This window comes from Anas platyrhynchos, chromosome 33, assembly GCF_047663525.1.
Source record: "Anas platyrhynchos isolate ZD024472 breed Pekin duck chromosome 33, IASCAAS_PekinDuck_T2T, whole genome shotgun sequence".
NCBI classification, from domain to species: Eukaryota; Metazoa; Chordata; class Aves; order Anseriformes; family Anatidae; genus Anas; species Anas platyrhynchos.
The window spans coordinates 6,067,886-6,083,830 of record NC_092618.1 but is presented as its reverse complement, the minus strand read 5'-3'; the positions used below and the strand labels follow the sequence as shown (position 1 = coordinate 6,083,830).

The 15,945-nt window shown below is 56.8% G+C and overlaps 2 protein-coding genes across 2 annotated transcripts in view; one reads left to right on the top strand and one right to left on the bottom strand.

Annotated features, from left to right (window-relative positions):
* Positions 1-6,642, top strand: part of LOC140000122 (protein YIF1B-like) — a 159,383-nt gene extending 152,741 nt beyond the window's left edge. The window contains exon 3 of the mRNA XM_072029870.1: positions 5,891-6,642. Within this exon, the coding sequence (XP_071885971.1) occupies positions 5,891-5,923 (33 nt within the window). The 3' untranslated portion in view covers positions 5,924-6,642. The remainder of the gene's footprint in view (positions 1-5,890) is intronic.
* Positions 6,643-6,711: 69 nt separating this feature from the next.
* LOC140000193 (uncharacterized) lies at positions 6,712-15,734 on the bottom strand. Its single transcript, XM_072029984.1, has 17 exons — positions 15,722-15,734; positions 14,952-15,022; positions 14,630-14,746; positions 14,348-14,427; positions 14,000-14,123; positions 13,599-13,688; positions 12,679-12,780; positions 12,276-12,453; positions 11,443-11,549; positions 11,053-11,084; positions 10,059-10,227; positions 9,653-9,784; positions 9,298-9,474; positions 8,786-8,941; positions 8,415-8,516; positions 8,086-8,205; positions 6,712-6,750 (listed from the first exon to the last, which is right to left on the bottom strand). The coding sequence occupies exons 1-17, from the start codon at positions 15,732-15,734 to the stop codon at positions 6,712-6,714; spliced, it is 1,809 nt and encodes a 602-aa protein (XP_071886085.1).
* Between the last annotated feature and the right edge of the window lie 211 nt (positions 15,735-15,945).

Below are 15,945 nucleotides of genomic sequence, written 5' to 3'. Positions count from 1 at the left end.
GTGCCATGACGCTGAGCCATGACGTCTTTTCCCTGGGCCCGGTGACTGCATGGCGCCTACTGAACCAGTGAAAGAGTCACAGAACCCTTGCGCTTGGAAAAGGGCCTTCAGCTCAAGTCCAAGCGTCAGCTAACACCACCAGGCCCACCACAAAACCACGGCCCTTAGCGCCAAGTCCACGCATTTCTTTAATAGCTCCAGGCCTGGGACTCCAGCAGTGCCCTGGGCAGCCGGTTCCACCCTTTGCATGAAGAAATTCTTCCTGACATCCCATCCTGTGAGTCCACCTGTGGTAGGTGCGCCCAGGTAGAAGAACTGCTCAGCCTCCTGGCAGAGCTTCGGGAGGAGGTGGGCAGGCTGAGGAGCACCAGGGAGTCGGAGAAGGTTGAACTGTACTGTGCCAGCCCTGGGACAGATGCGTCAGGCAGACACAGCAGAGGAAATGGAGGATCCCCTACCCTCTGGCCATCAGGCAGAAGGAGTGCATCTCAGTGACGAAGGGATGGAAGTTTAGATCTGCTCGGGGCAGCAGGCGGACCCCTCCTTGCCTACCTCACCTTCCTTTCAGGTGCCCTGAAACAACAGACTCTGGAAGTAATGGACACACAAACGATGATGTGCATGAAGGTCCATCCAGGTTGGAGGGGTTTTCTAGGGCAAGTCAGCCTTCCCCAGTATCACGACCACCTCCATCAAGAAGAAGAGAAGGGTTACTGTCATAAGTGACTCCCTTCTGAGCAGAACAGAGGGCCGCATATGCCGGCCTGACCCAACCCATGGAGAAGTCTGCTGCCTCCCAGGAGATCAGGGTAAAAGGTGTTTCTGGAAAGCTCACTTGCCCCGTAAGGCCCTCTGAGCATCATCCATTATTGTTCTGTCCTGACAGAATCTTCTAAGTGGCACACCAAAATGGGAGGGAGTGTGCGCTAGCGAGATCCTTCGGCCTGCTCCATGCCACGCTGGGTACACTGGAGCACATTTGGAATGTTTCTGCACCGATGCACCCAGCATGAGGGACAAGCAGGAGGAGCTGGAAGCTTCAGCTCCATCCCAGAACAAGCGAGACTTGGTGTGCTGTGATGGACGGGTATGGGCTCTTCAGGAAGGATAGGCAGGGCAGGCGAGGCAAGGGGCTGGCACAAGGACGTGGCCGAGAGCTTCTGGGTAAGGATTAAGGGAGAAACCAATCACTTGGATGTTGCAGTGGGAGTTTGCGATACCAATGAATTATTCGCTAAGGAACTAAGAGAGACCTCTCTTAGCTCAACTGCCCTTGTCCTGATGGGGGACTTCAACTTGCCAGACGTTAACTGGGAAGACCATACAGCTGATACAAGCAGGTCCAGGAGATTCCTCACACACCTTGATGACAACTCCTTGGTACAGCTACTGAGGGAGACAACAAGGAAAGGTGCCATCCTAGACCTGTTGCTTGTGTTATAAATGGCTCAGTCTTCAAAATAGGATTATAATCAAAGTTTACAATTTATTAAAGGAATAGAGGTAAGCAAACAGCGCTGGGTGTGCCGGGAGTCTCTGCTCCACCAGGACGCACACCAGTTACATCAAGCAGCTGATTTTTATGCTCCTAGGCTGATACATATTCATTACTACTTCTAAAAAAAATGGGTTATTATAATTAGCTTCCAGGATCCAAACCCTCCTACTGGAGCATGCGCATCAGTCTCTGGTGGTCCCCCTGGGGGTCTCTGGGGGTCTTTCATGCTGAAGGCTCGTAGTCTTCCTCTCCGTTTTTTTTCTTGTCCTTCCCCTTTGTACTCCTTGGCAGCATGTCAAAAGCTTACACAGCGTTCCCTGCAAGTTTTGTCTTCTAGCCATCCTTCAGCTTCTTTCTTCTCCTTAATCTCCTGGCCGCCTGGCCAGATATCAGGGGCTTGCATAGTGTCCCATTCGGAAGTCATAACAGTTACTAGTTGTTAGCAGTTGTTCTGAAACCCCCAGACATCAGAGACTTCAAAGAAAGAACATACAAACACAAATAGCTCTCTGTTGACACTTCACATTTAAAAATCTTTGGCGATTGGAGGAAAACTGCCAGTACGCCTGCTTTTGGCAGGGGGGTTGGACCCGATGATCTCTTGAGGTCCCTTCCAACCCCTCCAATTCTGTGAACTTTGGACACGGGGAGGGCAGAGTTCAGGCTGCTCAGGGAACTAGTTAGGAAGATCCCCTGAGAAGCTGTTTTGGAAGGTATCGGGGTCCATCTTTTTAAGCACGACCTCCTAAGAGCACAGGAGCAGGCGATTCCAAAATGTTGGAAGTCAAGGAGGCGGGGCAGGAGGCCAGCTTGGCTGAGCAGGGATCTTCTTCTAGAGCTTAAGTGGAAAAAGAAAGCGTGTGGCCACTGGAAGCGAGGTCGTGTGACATGGCAGGGCTACAGAGGTGCTGTTTGCCTCTGTTGGGAGAAAATTCATGTAGGCAAAGCTCAGGGGTGACGCTGGCTAGTAGTGTGGGCAACAACGCAGATATATACATTAATATGTGTATTGAAGATGTGAACTGTTAAAGGAGGGCTAGAGGAAACATTGGTCCGTTACTTGCTGAGGATGGTCACCTCACAAACACAGACATAGGCGAAGCAGAGCCATTTAATGTCTCTTCTGCCTCTGTCTTCAAGAGCAATGATGGGCTCTGGGACCCAAGGGGCCCAGAGTTGGGGGGCCATGAGTGCGGTAACAAAAACCTCCTAGCCAAACCCACACTGGATGCATATGAGTCTACGGGGCCTGAGGGGATTCATTCCAGGGTTCTCAGAGGGCCGACTAATGTCCTTGTGAGACCTCTCTCAATTATTTTTCAATGGTCTTGGGAGCCCAGAGAGGTCCAAGTTGACTGTAGGCTGGCAATCATTGTGACAGGTTTCAAGAAGGGCAAGAAAGAAGAGCCCAATAATTACAGACCCGCCAGTCTCTCTTCAGAGCCTAGTAAAAATACGGAGAAACTGTTCTGGGCATTACTGAAGAACACCGGAAAGACAACGCAGTCGTTGATCACAGCCCACCCAGGTTCATGAGGGGAAAGTCCTGTTTAACAAACTTAATTTCCTTTTATGACAACATCACCCGTCTAGTTGAGCAAGGGATGCCAGGTTTTGGATTTCCATCAAGTTTTCAGTACTGTTTCTCTCAGTATCCTTCTGGACAAAATGTCCATTGTACAGCTAGATAAATACATGCTGTTTAGGGTGAAAAGTTGGCTGATGGGTTGGGCTCAAGGGGTTACAGAAATGAGGTTGCATCAGGCTGTTGACCAGTCCCTAGTGGGGTTCCCCAGGGTTCCACTTAGGGCCAGCAGAAGAGGCTGGAGAGCAGCCTTGCAGAAAGGGATCTGGGGGTTTTGGTCGACAGCAAGTTGAATACGTGTCAGAAAAATAAAGTGTGTGGCCACTGGAAGCGAGGTCGTGTGACATGGCAGGGCTACAGAGGTGCTGTTTGCCTCTGTTGGGAGAAAATTCCACCACACACCAGCCACAGGACTCATCCCACCAGGTTTCACTTATGCCGATGATGTCGTAGCTGTGGGACAGGGCCAAGACTTCTAGCTCATCCATTTGATTCCTCATAGTGCCTGCGTTTGTGTAGAAGCACTTCAAATGCGCCTCCCTACACACTGCGCCTTGTGGAGCTGACCGCAGGACCTCACTAGCACACCGTCCCTCTGATTCTAGCGCACCATCCCTCAGCTTATCAGCGGTGTGTCTGGTTTTATCCCCTTCCTCCTTCGACTCTAGTTTAAAGCCCTATCTATCAGCCCTGCCAAGTCCTGAGCAAAAATCCTTACCCCTCTCTGAGAGAGTGTGGTGGTTTTACTTGGGTGGGCAGCCGAGCTTCACCCCTCCTCAAAGAGGAACGGGGAGAAAATACGATGAAAAGGGCTCAAGGGTTGAGATAAGGACGAGGAGATGGCACAGTAATTATCGTGACGGACAAAACAGACTCAGCATAGGGAGATGGTAAGATTTATTGCTTATTACTAACAAGCTAGAGAAGTGAGAAACAAAGGAGAGAAGCCAAAAGCACCTTCTCCCCCGTCTACCCTCTTCCACCTCCTCCCCCCGAGCAGTGCAGGGGAACGAAGGAACGGGGGTTATGGTCAGTCTATAGTGCTTCTTCTCTGCCGCTCCTTCTCGGTCACTCTCGCCCCCTGTGCTGTGGGATCCCTCCCACGGGATGCAGTCCTTGATGAACTGATCCGGCGTGGGCTTCCCACAGGCAGCAGCTCTTCCAGAACTGCTCCAGATATGGGTCCGTAGCACGGGGTCCATCCCTCAGGAGCAAACTGCTCCAACCTGGGTCCCCCATGGGCAGCAGCTCCTGCCAGACCCCCTGCTCCTGCGTGGGCTCCTCTCCACGGGCTACAGGTCTGACCCAGAATCTACTCCGGCAGGGGTCTTCCACAGGCCGCAGCCTCCATCGGTGCAGGGTCACCTGCTCCACCGTGGTCGTCTCCACGCGCTGCAGCGTGGAACCCTGCTCCACCGTGGTACTCCATGAGGCTGCAGGGAGACAACCTGCTTCACCAGGGTCCTCACCACAGGCCGCAGGGGACTTCTGCTCCGGCGCCTGGAGCACCTCTCCCCCTCCTTCTGCACTGACCTTGGCGCCTGCAAGGCCGTTCCTCACTCCTCTCACTCTCCCAGCTGCTGTGTGGCGCAGCGTTTTTTTTCCCTGTCTTAAATATGCTTTCACAGAGGCGCAAATCGTGGGACCAGCAGGGCTAGGGAGGTGATTGTCCCCCTGTACTCGGCTCTGGTGAGGCCGCACCTCAAGTACTCTGTTCAATTTGGGCCCGTCGCTACAAGGACATTGAGGTGCTAGAGAGAGTCCAGAGAAGGGCGACAAAGCTGGTGAGGGGCCTGGAGAACAAGTCCTACGAGGAGCGGCTGAGGGAGCTGGGCTTGTTCAGCCTGGAGAAGAGGAGGCTCAGGGGCGACCTTATCGCTCTTTACAGATACCTTAAAGGAGGCTGTAGTGAGGTGGGGGTTGGCCTGTTCTCCCACGTGCCTGATGACAGGATGAGGAGGAATGGGCTAAAGTTGCGCCAGGGGAGTTTTAGGTTAGATGTTAGGAAGAACTTCTGTACCGAAAGGGTTGTTAGGCACTGGAACAGGCTGCCCAGGGAAGTGGTGGAGTCACCATCCCTGGAAGTCTTTAAAAGACGTTTAGATGTAGAGCTTAGGGATATGGTTTAGTGGGGACTGTTGGCGTTAGGTCAGAGGTTGGACTCGATGATCTTGAGGTCTCTTCCAACCTAGAAATTCTGTGATTCTGTGATTCTGTGACTTATTGGCTCAGCTCTGGTCAGCAGAGGGGCCCTTAGCAAACATGGGGCAGCTTCCAGATCCTTCTCACAAAAGCCACTCCTATGGCCCCGTGCTACCAAAACCTTGCCAGGTAAAACCACTACAGGGAGGCGCATCTCATCTGGTGGTAGCAGGCCAGTGTCACATAGACCCTCCCATGATCAGCAAGCCCAAAGTTCTACCAGTTGCACCAGTCCCGAAGCTACGTGTTAATGTGATGAGTCTGCTTGTCAGCATCGATCCCCCCTATCGGAAGGACAGAGGCAAACACAACCTGTGCCCCTGATCCTTTAAGTAGTCGCCCCAAAGCCCTAAAGCCCCTTTTTTTACTAGGCATTAGTAACAAAAACTTGAACTTGGCTACAGCATTAAAGATGAGCTTTGCGCAGTGGTCAATTGCTGGCTGGCTTGAGGCACGTGGCTGAGGGTCTCTAATGAATTGTATGACTGATTCAGGCGCGTGGACAGCGCATGTGGTTACGGGGAAAGTATATGTAGCAGAGAAAAATGGCAATAAAGGCCTTCTGCTCAAGAGGCATCGGGAGACCGTGTCTTTCATCCCTTCAGGTCTGCCCCCTTCCAACTCAGGATATTCTATGATTCCAAGTGTGGAACCCAGCATTTGGCCTTGAATGCCACGCAGCTGGATGCGGCCCGTTGATCCAGCCTGTCCAGATCCCCTTGCCCAGCTTGGTGTCGCCCACGAACTTACAGCGCCCGGTGGGGCCCATCCAGCCCAGGCACGTGTCACATGGGACCCTTGGTGACCTCCCTTGGTGACACCCCAGGGGTCCGCCTTATATGACTGCAGCTGTGGCTCGGACCCTCAGCGTCGGTGCACGGCAGTGACGGACAGGGCAGGAGCACTGGGCCTTCGAGGAGTCCCCGAGCATAGCCCACGCCTGCCCGAAGGAGCCTCCGTTTTCTATTTGAGAACTCTCCCACTCCAGAGGCTCCTTCTGAATCTGATGAGGAGGGAGGCATGCCCCCCAGGCAGCCCAGGCTGGCCTGGCAGGAGACCTGGTCTTCTGAGGGCAGCAACCGGCCAGCAGAGGACAGCTTGCTGGCAGAGGACAGCACCCCGGTAGAGGACATTTTGCCGGCAGAGGACAGAAGCCCAGCAGAGGACAGCTTGCTGTCAAAGGGCAGCAGCCCGGTAGAGGACAGCAGCCTGGCAGAGGACAGGAGACCAGCAGAGGACAGCTTAGTGGTAGAGAACAGAGGTTTGACAGAGGACAGCAAGAAGGAGTCGCAGTTGCTGGATCCCAGTGAGTCGTGAGTCCTCTCTGTACCCCTCCCTGCCACTGTAGGGGTAGACAAAAACACCACCTGAACTCCCACTCCATCCACTACCCGTCCCAGTCCCCTAAAGTCCCGCTTGATAGTCTTCAGGCTTCTATCTTCAGTACTATCACTGCTGGCCTGGACTATCAAAAGACGATAGTAATCAGAGGGGAAAACCAGGTTGGGAAGCTTTCTGGCAACGTCCATGACCCTAGCCCCAGGGAGGCAGCAGACTTCCCTACGGGTAGGGTCAGGCTAACAAATAGGGCCCTCTGTTCCCCTCACAAGGAAGTTGCCTTCTCAGGGCAACAGAGGGAACTTCTCAGGGTCCTTGGTGGCCTCCAAGTTAGCTCAGCGTCATGGCACCGAGTCACTGTGAAGGAGCTGCTGGAATAACGAGACAACAACCTAGTTCTATTAAAATATATATTGCTCTTTTGAGGACTGCTGCGGGGCTAGCGGCACCACAGCAGTGGAAATCTCCGTCCTGACATTGCGTTATGCCTTGACGCCAGGATCAGGATGGTTTGAAATGCCAGGGAACGGACCATGGGTTCCGGGTCTTTATATGAAGGCTGGAGGACTGCAAAAGAAAGAAGAGCAGAGATGAAAACCCACTCGTTGCAGAGATCCCCAGGCATCCCCTGCAGACCATGCCAGCCCCACTCGACTCTTCCCCAGGCCAGGAGGAGCAGGAGGGACAAAGGAATCCGTTGAAAGCTGCTGCTCAGCAATGTCCCAAATGCAGCCACCAGTCCTTCCCCACCTGCGCACCACAGGTCAAGTGGGGCACCTTCACAAGCTGGTTCCCTCACCACCTGCCTCCATCCCTTGGGAGGATTCACACACTCCAGGAATCTCCTGGACTCTTTCCTCTCGCTATTGTGCTTCCCCATGAGAGCAAGGGCTAGCAATCGTGACCCTGCTCCTAGCTGCTTGTAGGCTGTCTCATCTCCCTCTTCATCCTGGTTGCGTGCTCTACAACAGGCTCCCACCTTCTGTCAGCCTTACTGCCCTTTCCCCTGACTCTTCCTCAGGGACACTCAACCCTTTCAGCGGCACTGCCCAGCTCCAGGCTGGGAGGCCATTCCCTGACACCACAGGCTACCCCGTCTCCTCTCCCTCGTTCCTATGGCTGCATTGCTCCTCCGCCCCGAAGCATTTCCCTGGAGCAGGGCAAGGCACGGGGGCCTCTGCCGCTGTCCCCCCAGCCCTAGCACACCCCCCACTGCCCTCACTCACCTCTGAGGATTTCATTCAGCTTCTCCTCACTCTGGTCCTTGCAGTAGCGCGCAGCAAGACCTAGACACAGAGACCCCATCAGAGCCCCGCTCCCCAGCACGCTCCCAGCAGCGCAGCCCCTGGCCTGGCCAGCCAGGCTGTGCCCCCTCCTGCACCCTGGAGCAAGGGCCCAGTCGGGGGGCTCTGGGGGCAACAGGGCTGTGCCTGGGGCTGCCAAAGGCTGCCCCAAGAGGGACCCAGGGGCTGGGCTCACCAATGAATCTGACGGCCTCAAGTCGCAAGTCGGTCTGAGTGGCCTGCAGGTAGGGCTGGCTCTGCTGCAGGTATTCTTCTACTCTGCCTCTGTCCTGCTGCAGCTGGAGAGAGAGAGAACGCAGGGTCACGGGGCTTGCACACCCTCTCCAGGGTCTCCTCCAGCATCCTGGGGGCAGGGAGGGCAGAGGGGCCTGCAGAAGAGCCCCCTGGGGCTCTGTGCTGGCAGGAAGGGAGCGAGGATGCGGCTGCAGGCAGCGGGCTCTGGCCGGGCACGTTTGCCCAGCTGGGGCAAACCAAGTTGGGTCCTTACCAAGCACTCCCCGATCCTCCACGTCTGTTCTGTCTGGGCCAAGCGCTTCAGCTCCTTGCATCGCAGAAACTCTGCAGTCACGGCGAGAGCTTCCCCAGAGGCCTGCGGAGCAGCAGAGGTTGGGAGGTAGCAGCACAGCCTTGGGAAGGAGACCCTCTGTCCCCTCCTCTTGGCAGGGCTGCGAGCCTTTCCCAGCGCGTTAGGGGAGGCTGTGGTGGGGGGCAGCGTGCACTGGGTTCAGTGGCCAAGGCAAGGCCACGGGACAGCCACCATCGGAGGCAGCTCATGCTGCCGGCCAGAGATCCCCCAGAGCAACCCTGTGGCATCAGCACACCCTTGCCCACATAACTGCTCAGCTCTGAGATCTGTACCTTTGCTACGCTCTCACTCTGGTCTCTCATGTGAAAGTAGAGTGGGAGAAGGCTCCTGTGAACTGTCCTCTTCATTTCCTTCTTCCTTTGCCGCAGCACAGCCTCCACCACGGCTTGGAAGAGGCAGATGGAGTGCTCCCGCATGTGGCTGGACTCCTGGCAGGGAGGAGGACAGGAGGAATTTCAGCATTAGCATGGCTGATGTGAAGGGAGCTCCCAGCACTGTGAGATGCTTCAGCGCTGGATCCTTCCCAGAGGAGCTGCTCAGGGGCAGCTGCAAGGCCTGGTGCCTGTGAAGGGCAACGCAATCGGTTGCCATCGCAGGCTGCCCGCCAGCCACCCCACTTTCGCCACCAGCCGCACCAGCCATGCCCAAGCAGAGCTCCCCAGCGCCTGGGCTGACGAGGAGACTGGGAAGGCCCTGCCTGAGTGCTGCCCACAGGGCCGGGCTGAAGGGCAGCCCTCGTTACAGGGGGCCCAGCTGAGGGCTCGGGCTCCCGCAGCACACTTACGTGGTCAAAGAATGGCAGGAGCTTCTCAGCCAGCTGCAGAGCCGGGCCACTGGCCTTCCTCCTCTCCACATGAGCCATCACGTTTTTCAGCACAAGCAGGGCCTTCAGCACCACGTCTGTGTTGGTGTCCTGCAGGGCCTCCAGGATGTCTGGCAGCAAGACCTGAATTTCCCTTGCCTGTAGGAAAGACACCATTTCCCTTCCGTGAGGCAGTGAGAGACCACCCTGGGCAAAGGGCTCTGGTTCCTGAGCACCAGCCTCCTGCCTTGCTTCCTGGCAGCGGGGAGGGACGGGAGGGCAGAAGAGCAAAGCCCCAGGCTGCCAACATGGCTTTGCTTGACGATGGCCCGCTCACCTTCTCAGGGCTCTCTGACACGGTGCAGAGCCCTTTCAGAACCAAAAAGCGCATCTCTGGGCTTGGGTGCCTCAGGTAGCTCTGGAGGTGCACCGGGTTACCAAACTCATAACTTTCATTCTGGGCCAGCATCTGCAAGAAAGAGCAGTGAGAGCCTGGCAGGGCCTGCAGGGCTCCCTGCAGCCTCTTCTTCTCCCACCTTTGGGCAGGGATGGGGCAGCGCCAGCTGGCACCAAAGAGGCACCAGGCGCGGGGAGCTATGGGGGCTTGCCGGCCCCAGGGACCATGTGTCCGTACGTCCTGCGGGAGCTGGCAGTTTGGGGGTAGATGGGCACAGGGCTGTGCCTGTGTGCCTGAAGGGGCACACGTGGCCCTGCTGGGAGCAAGGTTTCATCTGGGAACTCACAGCCAAGCGACGGATGCAGGTGTCTTCGGAGACTGCGGTGCACCAGTAGCACAGCTGCAAGAAGCCCATCATGAAGTTTAAAACCCAATTCAAGGTCTTCGGCATGGCCAGGATCACCTCCCACATGGCCAGGTCAGTGCTGCAAGCCCAGAATACTCTGTCAGTGAGGCTGCCTCAGCCGCAGGGCCACAAACTGGGCCAGCCCCAGAGGACCCAGGCTGTCCTGCAGCCCCTGTGACTTGGGGAGCACTGAGGGCTCAGCCTGGGCAGGCAGGAGGGGGCTGAGCTGGTGTTCCCTGGGGGCAGGGGGACTCTGGGCTGCCTTGGACAGCTGGGCTGCTGCAGCCCTGGCTGGCCCAGTAGGGCTGGAACACATTGGTGGGAAGGAGGGCTGTGCTCCTTGGGGATGTCCTGCCCTTTGCCATTGGTGTGGCAAGCAGAGAGTCTCCAGGTGCATCTCCCGATGCGGAACAAGCCCTCAAGGATGTTAAGGCCAGGACCTGTCACGTGGCGGAGAGAACTGCAGCAGGTTCTCGACTTCTTCCCTGGACATCATTTTGGTCAGCCTGAGAAGCAGGGAGTCCAGGCACTGCCGCGCCGATGCCGTGTGGATGCTGCCCAGGTTTCTCCTGATGCACTCCATGATCTTTGGCACCTTGGGGGACAAAGTGGGAATGGTGTTGCCAGCAGACAGCAGCCATTGCCACAGCTGCCACTCAAACTTTGGCGCCTTCCATTGCTCTCTGCTGGCTTCAGGTGGCTTCTGGAGCCCAAGAGACCCCGATGTGCGAGGGAGGCAGGGAGGGAGGCAGGGAAGGAGAGAGGAACAACGCCTGGAAGAGCTCAAGGGCAGGGCCATGGCCACAGGCCACTTACATCTGTCAGCCAGTAGAAAGGGACCTCCAAGGCTGCGTCCAGCACGCTGCAGGCCCCCTGCTTGTCATGGATGCTGGAGTCTTGTAAAGCTTCCAGGGCTGTGAGGATGATGTCCAGCCTCTCATCAGGGAGGAGGTATCCTCCAAACCCCTGTGGGAAGAAGGAGAAGCAAAGACATGCCTCACTGAGTGTCCCAAGGGTGCTGCTTAGCTGAGCAGCAAGGGCAGCTCTGGAGAGAGGGCCCTCGGGGGAAGGGGTGAGGATGGGGCATATGGGGCCAGAGTGCTGGCCCTGCAGGTAACCAGGGCTTGCTGGTGGCCAGGAGGGTGGAGCTGCTGCCGGGACACAGGGGAGCAGCCTTCGCATAGCCCCAGCCTGGGGACAAGAGGAACCCTCTCAGCAGGGCGAGTGAGGCCGTGCCAGCCCCACCGGTTCTGGACCCCTTTGCTCACACGAGATGCCTGCTGATGCTGCGGACAAGATCCCCAGCAAGGCCAGAGCTCATTACCTTGGCAATTTCACACGGAGTTGATGGTATAGAAAATGGAAGTTTTGCATACTCCAATTTCTTGTGTCTCTCTGCATAATTTACCATGTCCTCTCTCAATATGCATTCTAAACAGGGGGAAACAGCGAAGAGTCAGTAGGGAAGAGCATCTTTGCCAACAAGCTTGCCAAATGGTGAAAAGCACTTTCACTAGGAATGGCTGAGGAGGGAGGCTCAGACCCCCGGCGAGGAGAGTGGTGGGCAGGGATGTAAAGCACAAGGTGAGGAGTGCTGGGAGCGAGAGGGACCTCAGGGATGATGCAGAAGGAGGAGAAGCAATGGCGTTGGGTGCCGTGGGGGTAGCAGCGTGTCACAGACCCCCTTCTGCTCGGGGTCAGGATGTGCAGGAAGCCCCCTGACACCTGCCTTTAAGACGGCAGGGAGCAAACAGTCAGGGAGCATTCTGGAGGGCGTCACCATCCCTGGTGATGCACGGCTGGCTCTGCTGTTCACTCCTCGGGGAAGATGCGGTTTGGGAAGTGCTCATCGATTGATGGCTTAGACTGGGGGAGACCACAAAACAGCGTGGTAGGTGATCTGGGGAGGGTTGGGAAGGACAGCAGCAGAGAACTGCTCCTGGACGGCAGGTGAGCGTCTAGCTTCTGCGGAAAACGATAGCCAGAATGCTGCGGGAAGCTGCTGTGAGGAGCAGAGGAGGCCAGGGAACCTGGCAGAATTCTGTGGGCAGCCTCCACCAAGCACAAAAACGATCCTTCACAATACTCAGGGAGAACAAGTAGAAAAATCAGTAGATGTTTGTGTGCAGATGGACATTGCCCACCACACCTTCTTACCTCTTCCTTCTGTGAGGAATGCGTAGAAGTGATAAAGAGCATCCAAAGCTCTGATTCTGGTGGTATCTTTGCCACCGCTGAAAATGAAGAGGTGGCCCAGCAGCTGTCCCAGGATGGGGATGTGGACCTCTTTGTGGGTGCCAGGGCTGCCCTTGCATTTTCTAGCAGTGAACAAGGTCTGGGTGAGGGAGGGAGGAGAGAAGGGTTAAGTGGAGGCAGAGAGCAGGACCTGGGGAAGGAAGAGCAAGGGCAAAGGAGGGACAAAGACCCTTTCTTCACGGCAGAGCTCTGCTGAGGCCCCCACCTGTGCCCGGTCTTGCTGCACAGGCACCCCCAAGCTGCAGGATGCTCTGGAATGTAGGGAAGGGGAGACAGGCTGGCTGAAGGGTTCCTGGCATCTTACCTTCCCCAAATATGTGACCAGGAAATCACTCATCCTCTCAATCTTCTGCAGGGCAATCTTGCGCACAGCTGTGTTATGGGAGTTGGCATAGTGCAGCAGCGCCTGTGAGCGGAGAAGCTGCTGGTCTGCCCTTGGAGCTGATGCCTTCTCCAGCAGAAGCAGCACTGCTGAACCCCTGGCTGTGCTCACGCCGTCCATCAAAGCTTCCCCCAAGGTGGAGCAAAGCCCTCAGCAGGGCTCCTGCCCCTGCGTTCCTGCCCTTGCAGGCTTGCCACAGATCCACCAGCCAACTTTGTGGTCAGGCAGACAGGCAGATGCCACCTGCCAGCGCAGCCTCAGCTCCTTCCTGCGCCCTCCCCCAGAACGCGGCCCTCTGTCCCCCCTCCGTGAAGGCTGGCTTCTGTGGCTTGAACCAAGGGTCCGCAATGGGGCAGGGATACAGCCACTGGGCAGCCAGGAGATCAGGGCATCAGGGCCACGCTCCCGTGCAGGATGGGCATGTCCCTGGGGATCTCTGCCCCATTCACACCTGGCAAGAGAAGACTGGAGGGACTGGGGGAACGGAGGAGAGCAGCTCCAGCTGCCGCCACTGTGGTGCCCAAGGAGTGGGCTAAAATTCTCCCACTGCTTTGGCACACGGTGATCTCTTGGGGTCTGCAGGGGCTGGCCCAGAAGTGCCATGGGCAAGGTTTTGCTGTGACATGAGAGGATTCTTCAGAGGGGAAAGGGTCTTTGACCACAGCCAGGGGATGCCAGGCTCCCAGAAGAACTTGGTGGGCTTCCCCAAAGGAGGTGGGCGCCTGCCTGCAGTATGCTCAGTCCTAGCACTAGGGGTGGGCCATCCACTGCAGCATGGACATTCGTTACCCCCCCAGCTGTGGAACCACTCCTGGGAAACCGACTCTTTGCAAATGCCAGACCTGCAAAATATTCTGCAACTCCTTGCCGACACTGGAGATTGGACAGTTGCGTACAAAGGCCTGCAGCATGATTTCCATGGCGTTCATGGTCTGCAAGGAGGACAGAGGATCAGAGAAGCATTTCTGAGCTCCTTCTCACCCCCAGGAGCTGACTGAACCTCCAGCAGCAAGGGAGGACACATGCACCGCCTCACAGAGCCCGGGGGTGACTTTGGGGCTAAACAACTTCTGTGTGGAGACCTCCTGGATCAGGCCAGAGAAGGGGAAGGGGAAGAAGAGATTAGGCTGGGAAAGCAAATCTGGGCCCCGGCCCTGCATTCGTTGTCCGGTTGCCTCAGCATGTGGGAGCATGGCAGCAGCCCAGCGGGACTGGGGGTGTCGCTACCTCACCCAGCACATACCTTGGTGTAGAGATCTTTTTCTGCCGCTGACATGTCCAAATAGGGAGGCAGAAAGAAGACGCTCTTGAAGCAGGCATGCAGGAGACTCTCCTTTTTGTCATCCAGTGCTGACTCCACTGTGGCGCTAAGAAGGGAGATAGGAGCTTGTTGGACGCTGGTGCTGGAGTGGTGCCTCAAGGCTTAGGGAAGGAGGACAGGCATCCATGGGAGGACAGGCATGTCCCTGGGAGGACATGTCTTCCCATGGACAGGCATCCCTGCGAGGGATGGGAAACCTTCCTGCCAGCTTCAGGGCCACCAGGACATTGCCCAGGGATGTGCTGGCCAAAGTAGGGGCTTAGCAGGTACCTGAGCGTGGCAATAGTTAGCATGGCTTTCATTCGAAACGCTGTGTGCAAACTGTCTGTGGGCTCCTCTTCCAGCAAAACCTGCAAAGCACAACCAGGATGGGACGTGGCAGACACCAGCCCCCCGTGCCTGCTGCTGAAGGCCCAGCAGCACACCCAGTCCTGCCTTGGGCAGCTTGGTGTCTGTGCATGGTTTGTCTCCACCTCCCCCTGCCCCAGCCTCACAGGGGGCTGGCGCTCAAGGGGCCTTGCCCCTTCCCCAACCCGCCATGCGTCCCCTCACCTTGATGTTCTCTGCCAGCTCCATTTCACGGCAGAAGGCATCCATGTCCTCCAACAAGGAACAGTCTCTGCACATGGTGCAGATGCTCTCCAGGAACTTCATTTTCTTTTCCTCATCCTGGCAGCCACAAAGAGAACCACGGGGAGCGTGAGGGGGGAGAACCAGAGCCCACAGCACCGGAGTGCTGCGACGTGCGGTGCTGTCTGAGACACACAGAGGGCAGCAGCTCTGCCCAGCCAGCAGCGCTCCTGCTGCCTGGCAGCAGGGCCAGGGCCCTGTCAGGACACACCAGCACAGCCACGACAGAAGTGGCTGCCCTTACCTTCTTTGTGCTGACAAAAATCTGGATGAAGTTCTTGGCTTCCTCCTTGCCAAAATCCCATAACCAGGCATCTAGCAATGAAGAAGAGCGAGGAGTGCTGCAGTGAGGGGCTGAAGGCAGGAGCGAGGAGAGGAAGGGCCCCCAGCACGAGAGACACACGGACCTGCTGGAGCAGGTCCAGAGGAGGCCCTGATGCTGATCAGAGGCCTGCAGCACCTCCCCTAGGACAGGCTGAGAGAGCTGGGCTTCTTCAGCCTGGAGAAGAGGAGGCTCCAGGGGGCCCTTAGAGCGGCCTTCCTGTACCTGGAGGAGGGCCTGGCCGACAGGATAGCTGGGGAGGGACTCTTTATCAGGAGTGCTGTGACAGGACAAGGCCTAACAGATTTAACCTCACGGAGGGTAGATTTCAATTAGGTATTCAATTAGCAACAAATTCTATACTCTGAGGGTGCTGAGGCAGCAGGATCTGGGCCCCCTCTAAGCTCCCTCCCAACCCGGGGCGAGGCCATGCTGGGTTGGGCTCCCAGCACCCCCAGCATCCAGGTGCCATTCTGCCCCCCACCCACAGGATCCCACTGCTGCCGTGCCAGGAAAGACGTCCTGGCTTCAAGCAGGGATGCTTGCCTGGCCCCAACCTTCCCAACCCCACGGGATGCTCACTCACTGGGATTCGGTGGCAGGAAATCCAAGGAGTGCAGCGGAAATCTGCTCTCCTCAGGAGACCAGGTCTCCTGCCAGTTCGTCCTGGAGCAGGACTGGATTCTCCTTACCGCCCTGCGGCATGGAGGAATGAAGCGATGGTTGCAAGGATACCTCCCCAGGACAACACGGTGTCTTCTCCAGTGGCGGCAGCGTCGGAACCGCATTTTGGGATGTGGGCTGTGCACTTAGACTCCTTAAAGGCTCTGTGCTCCTGCCCTGTCCCGTCACTGTCCTGCACGGACACTGAGGGTCTGGGTCACAGCTGCATATTTGGTAGCAGATGGGGGCGTCA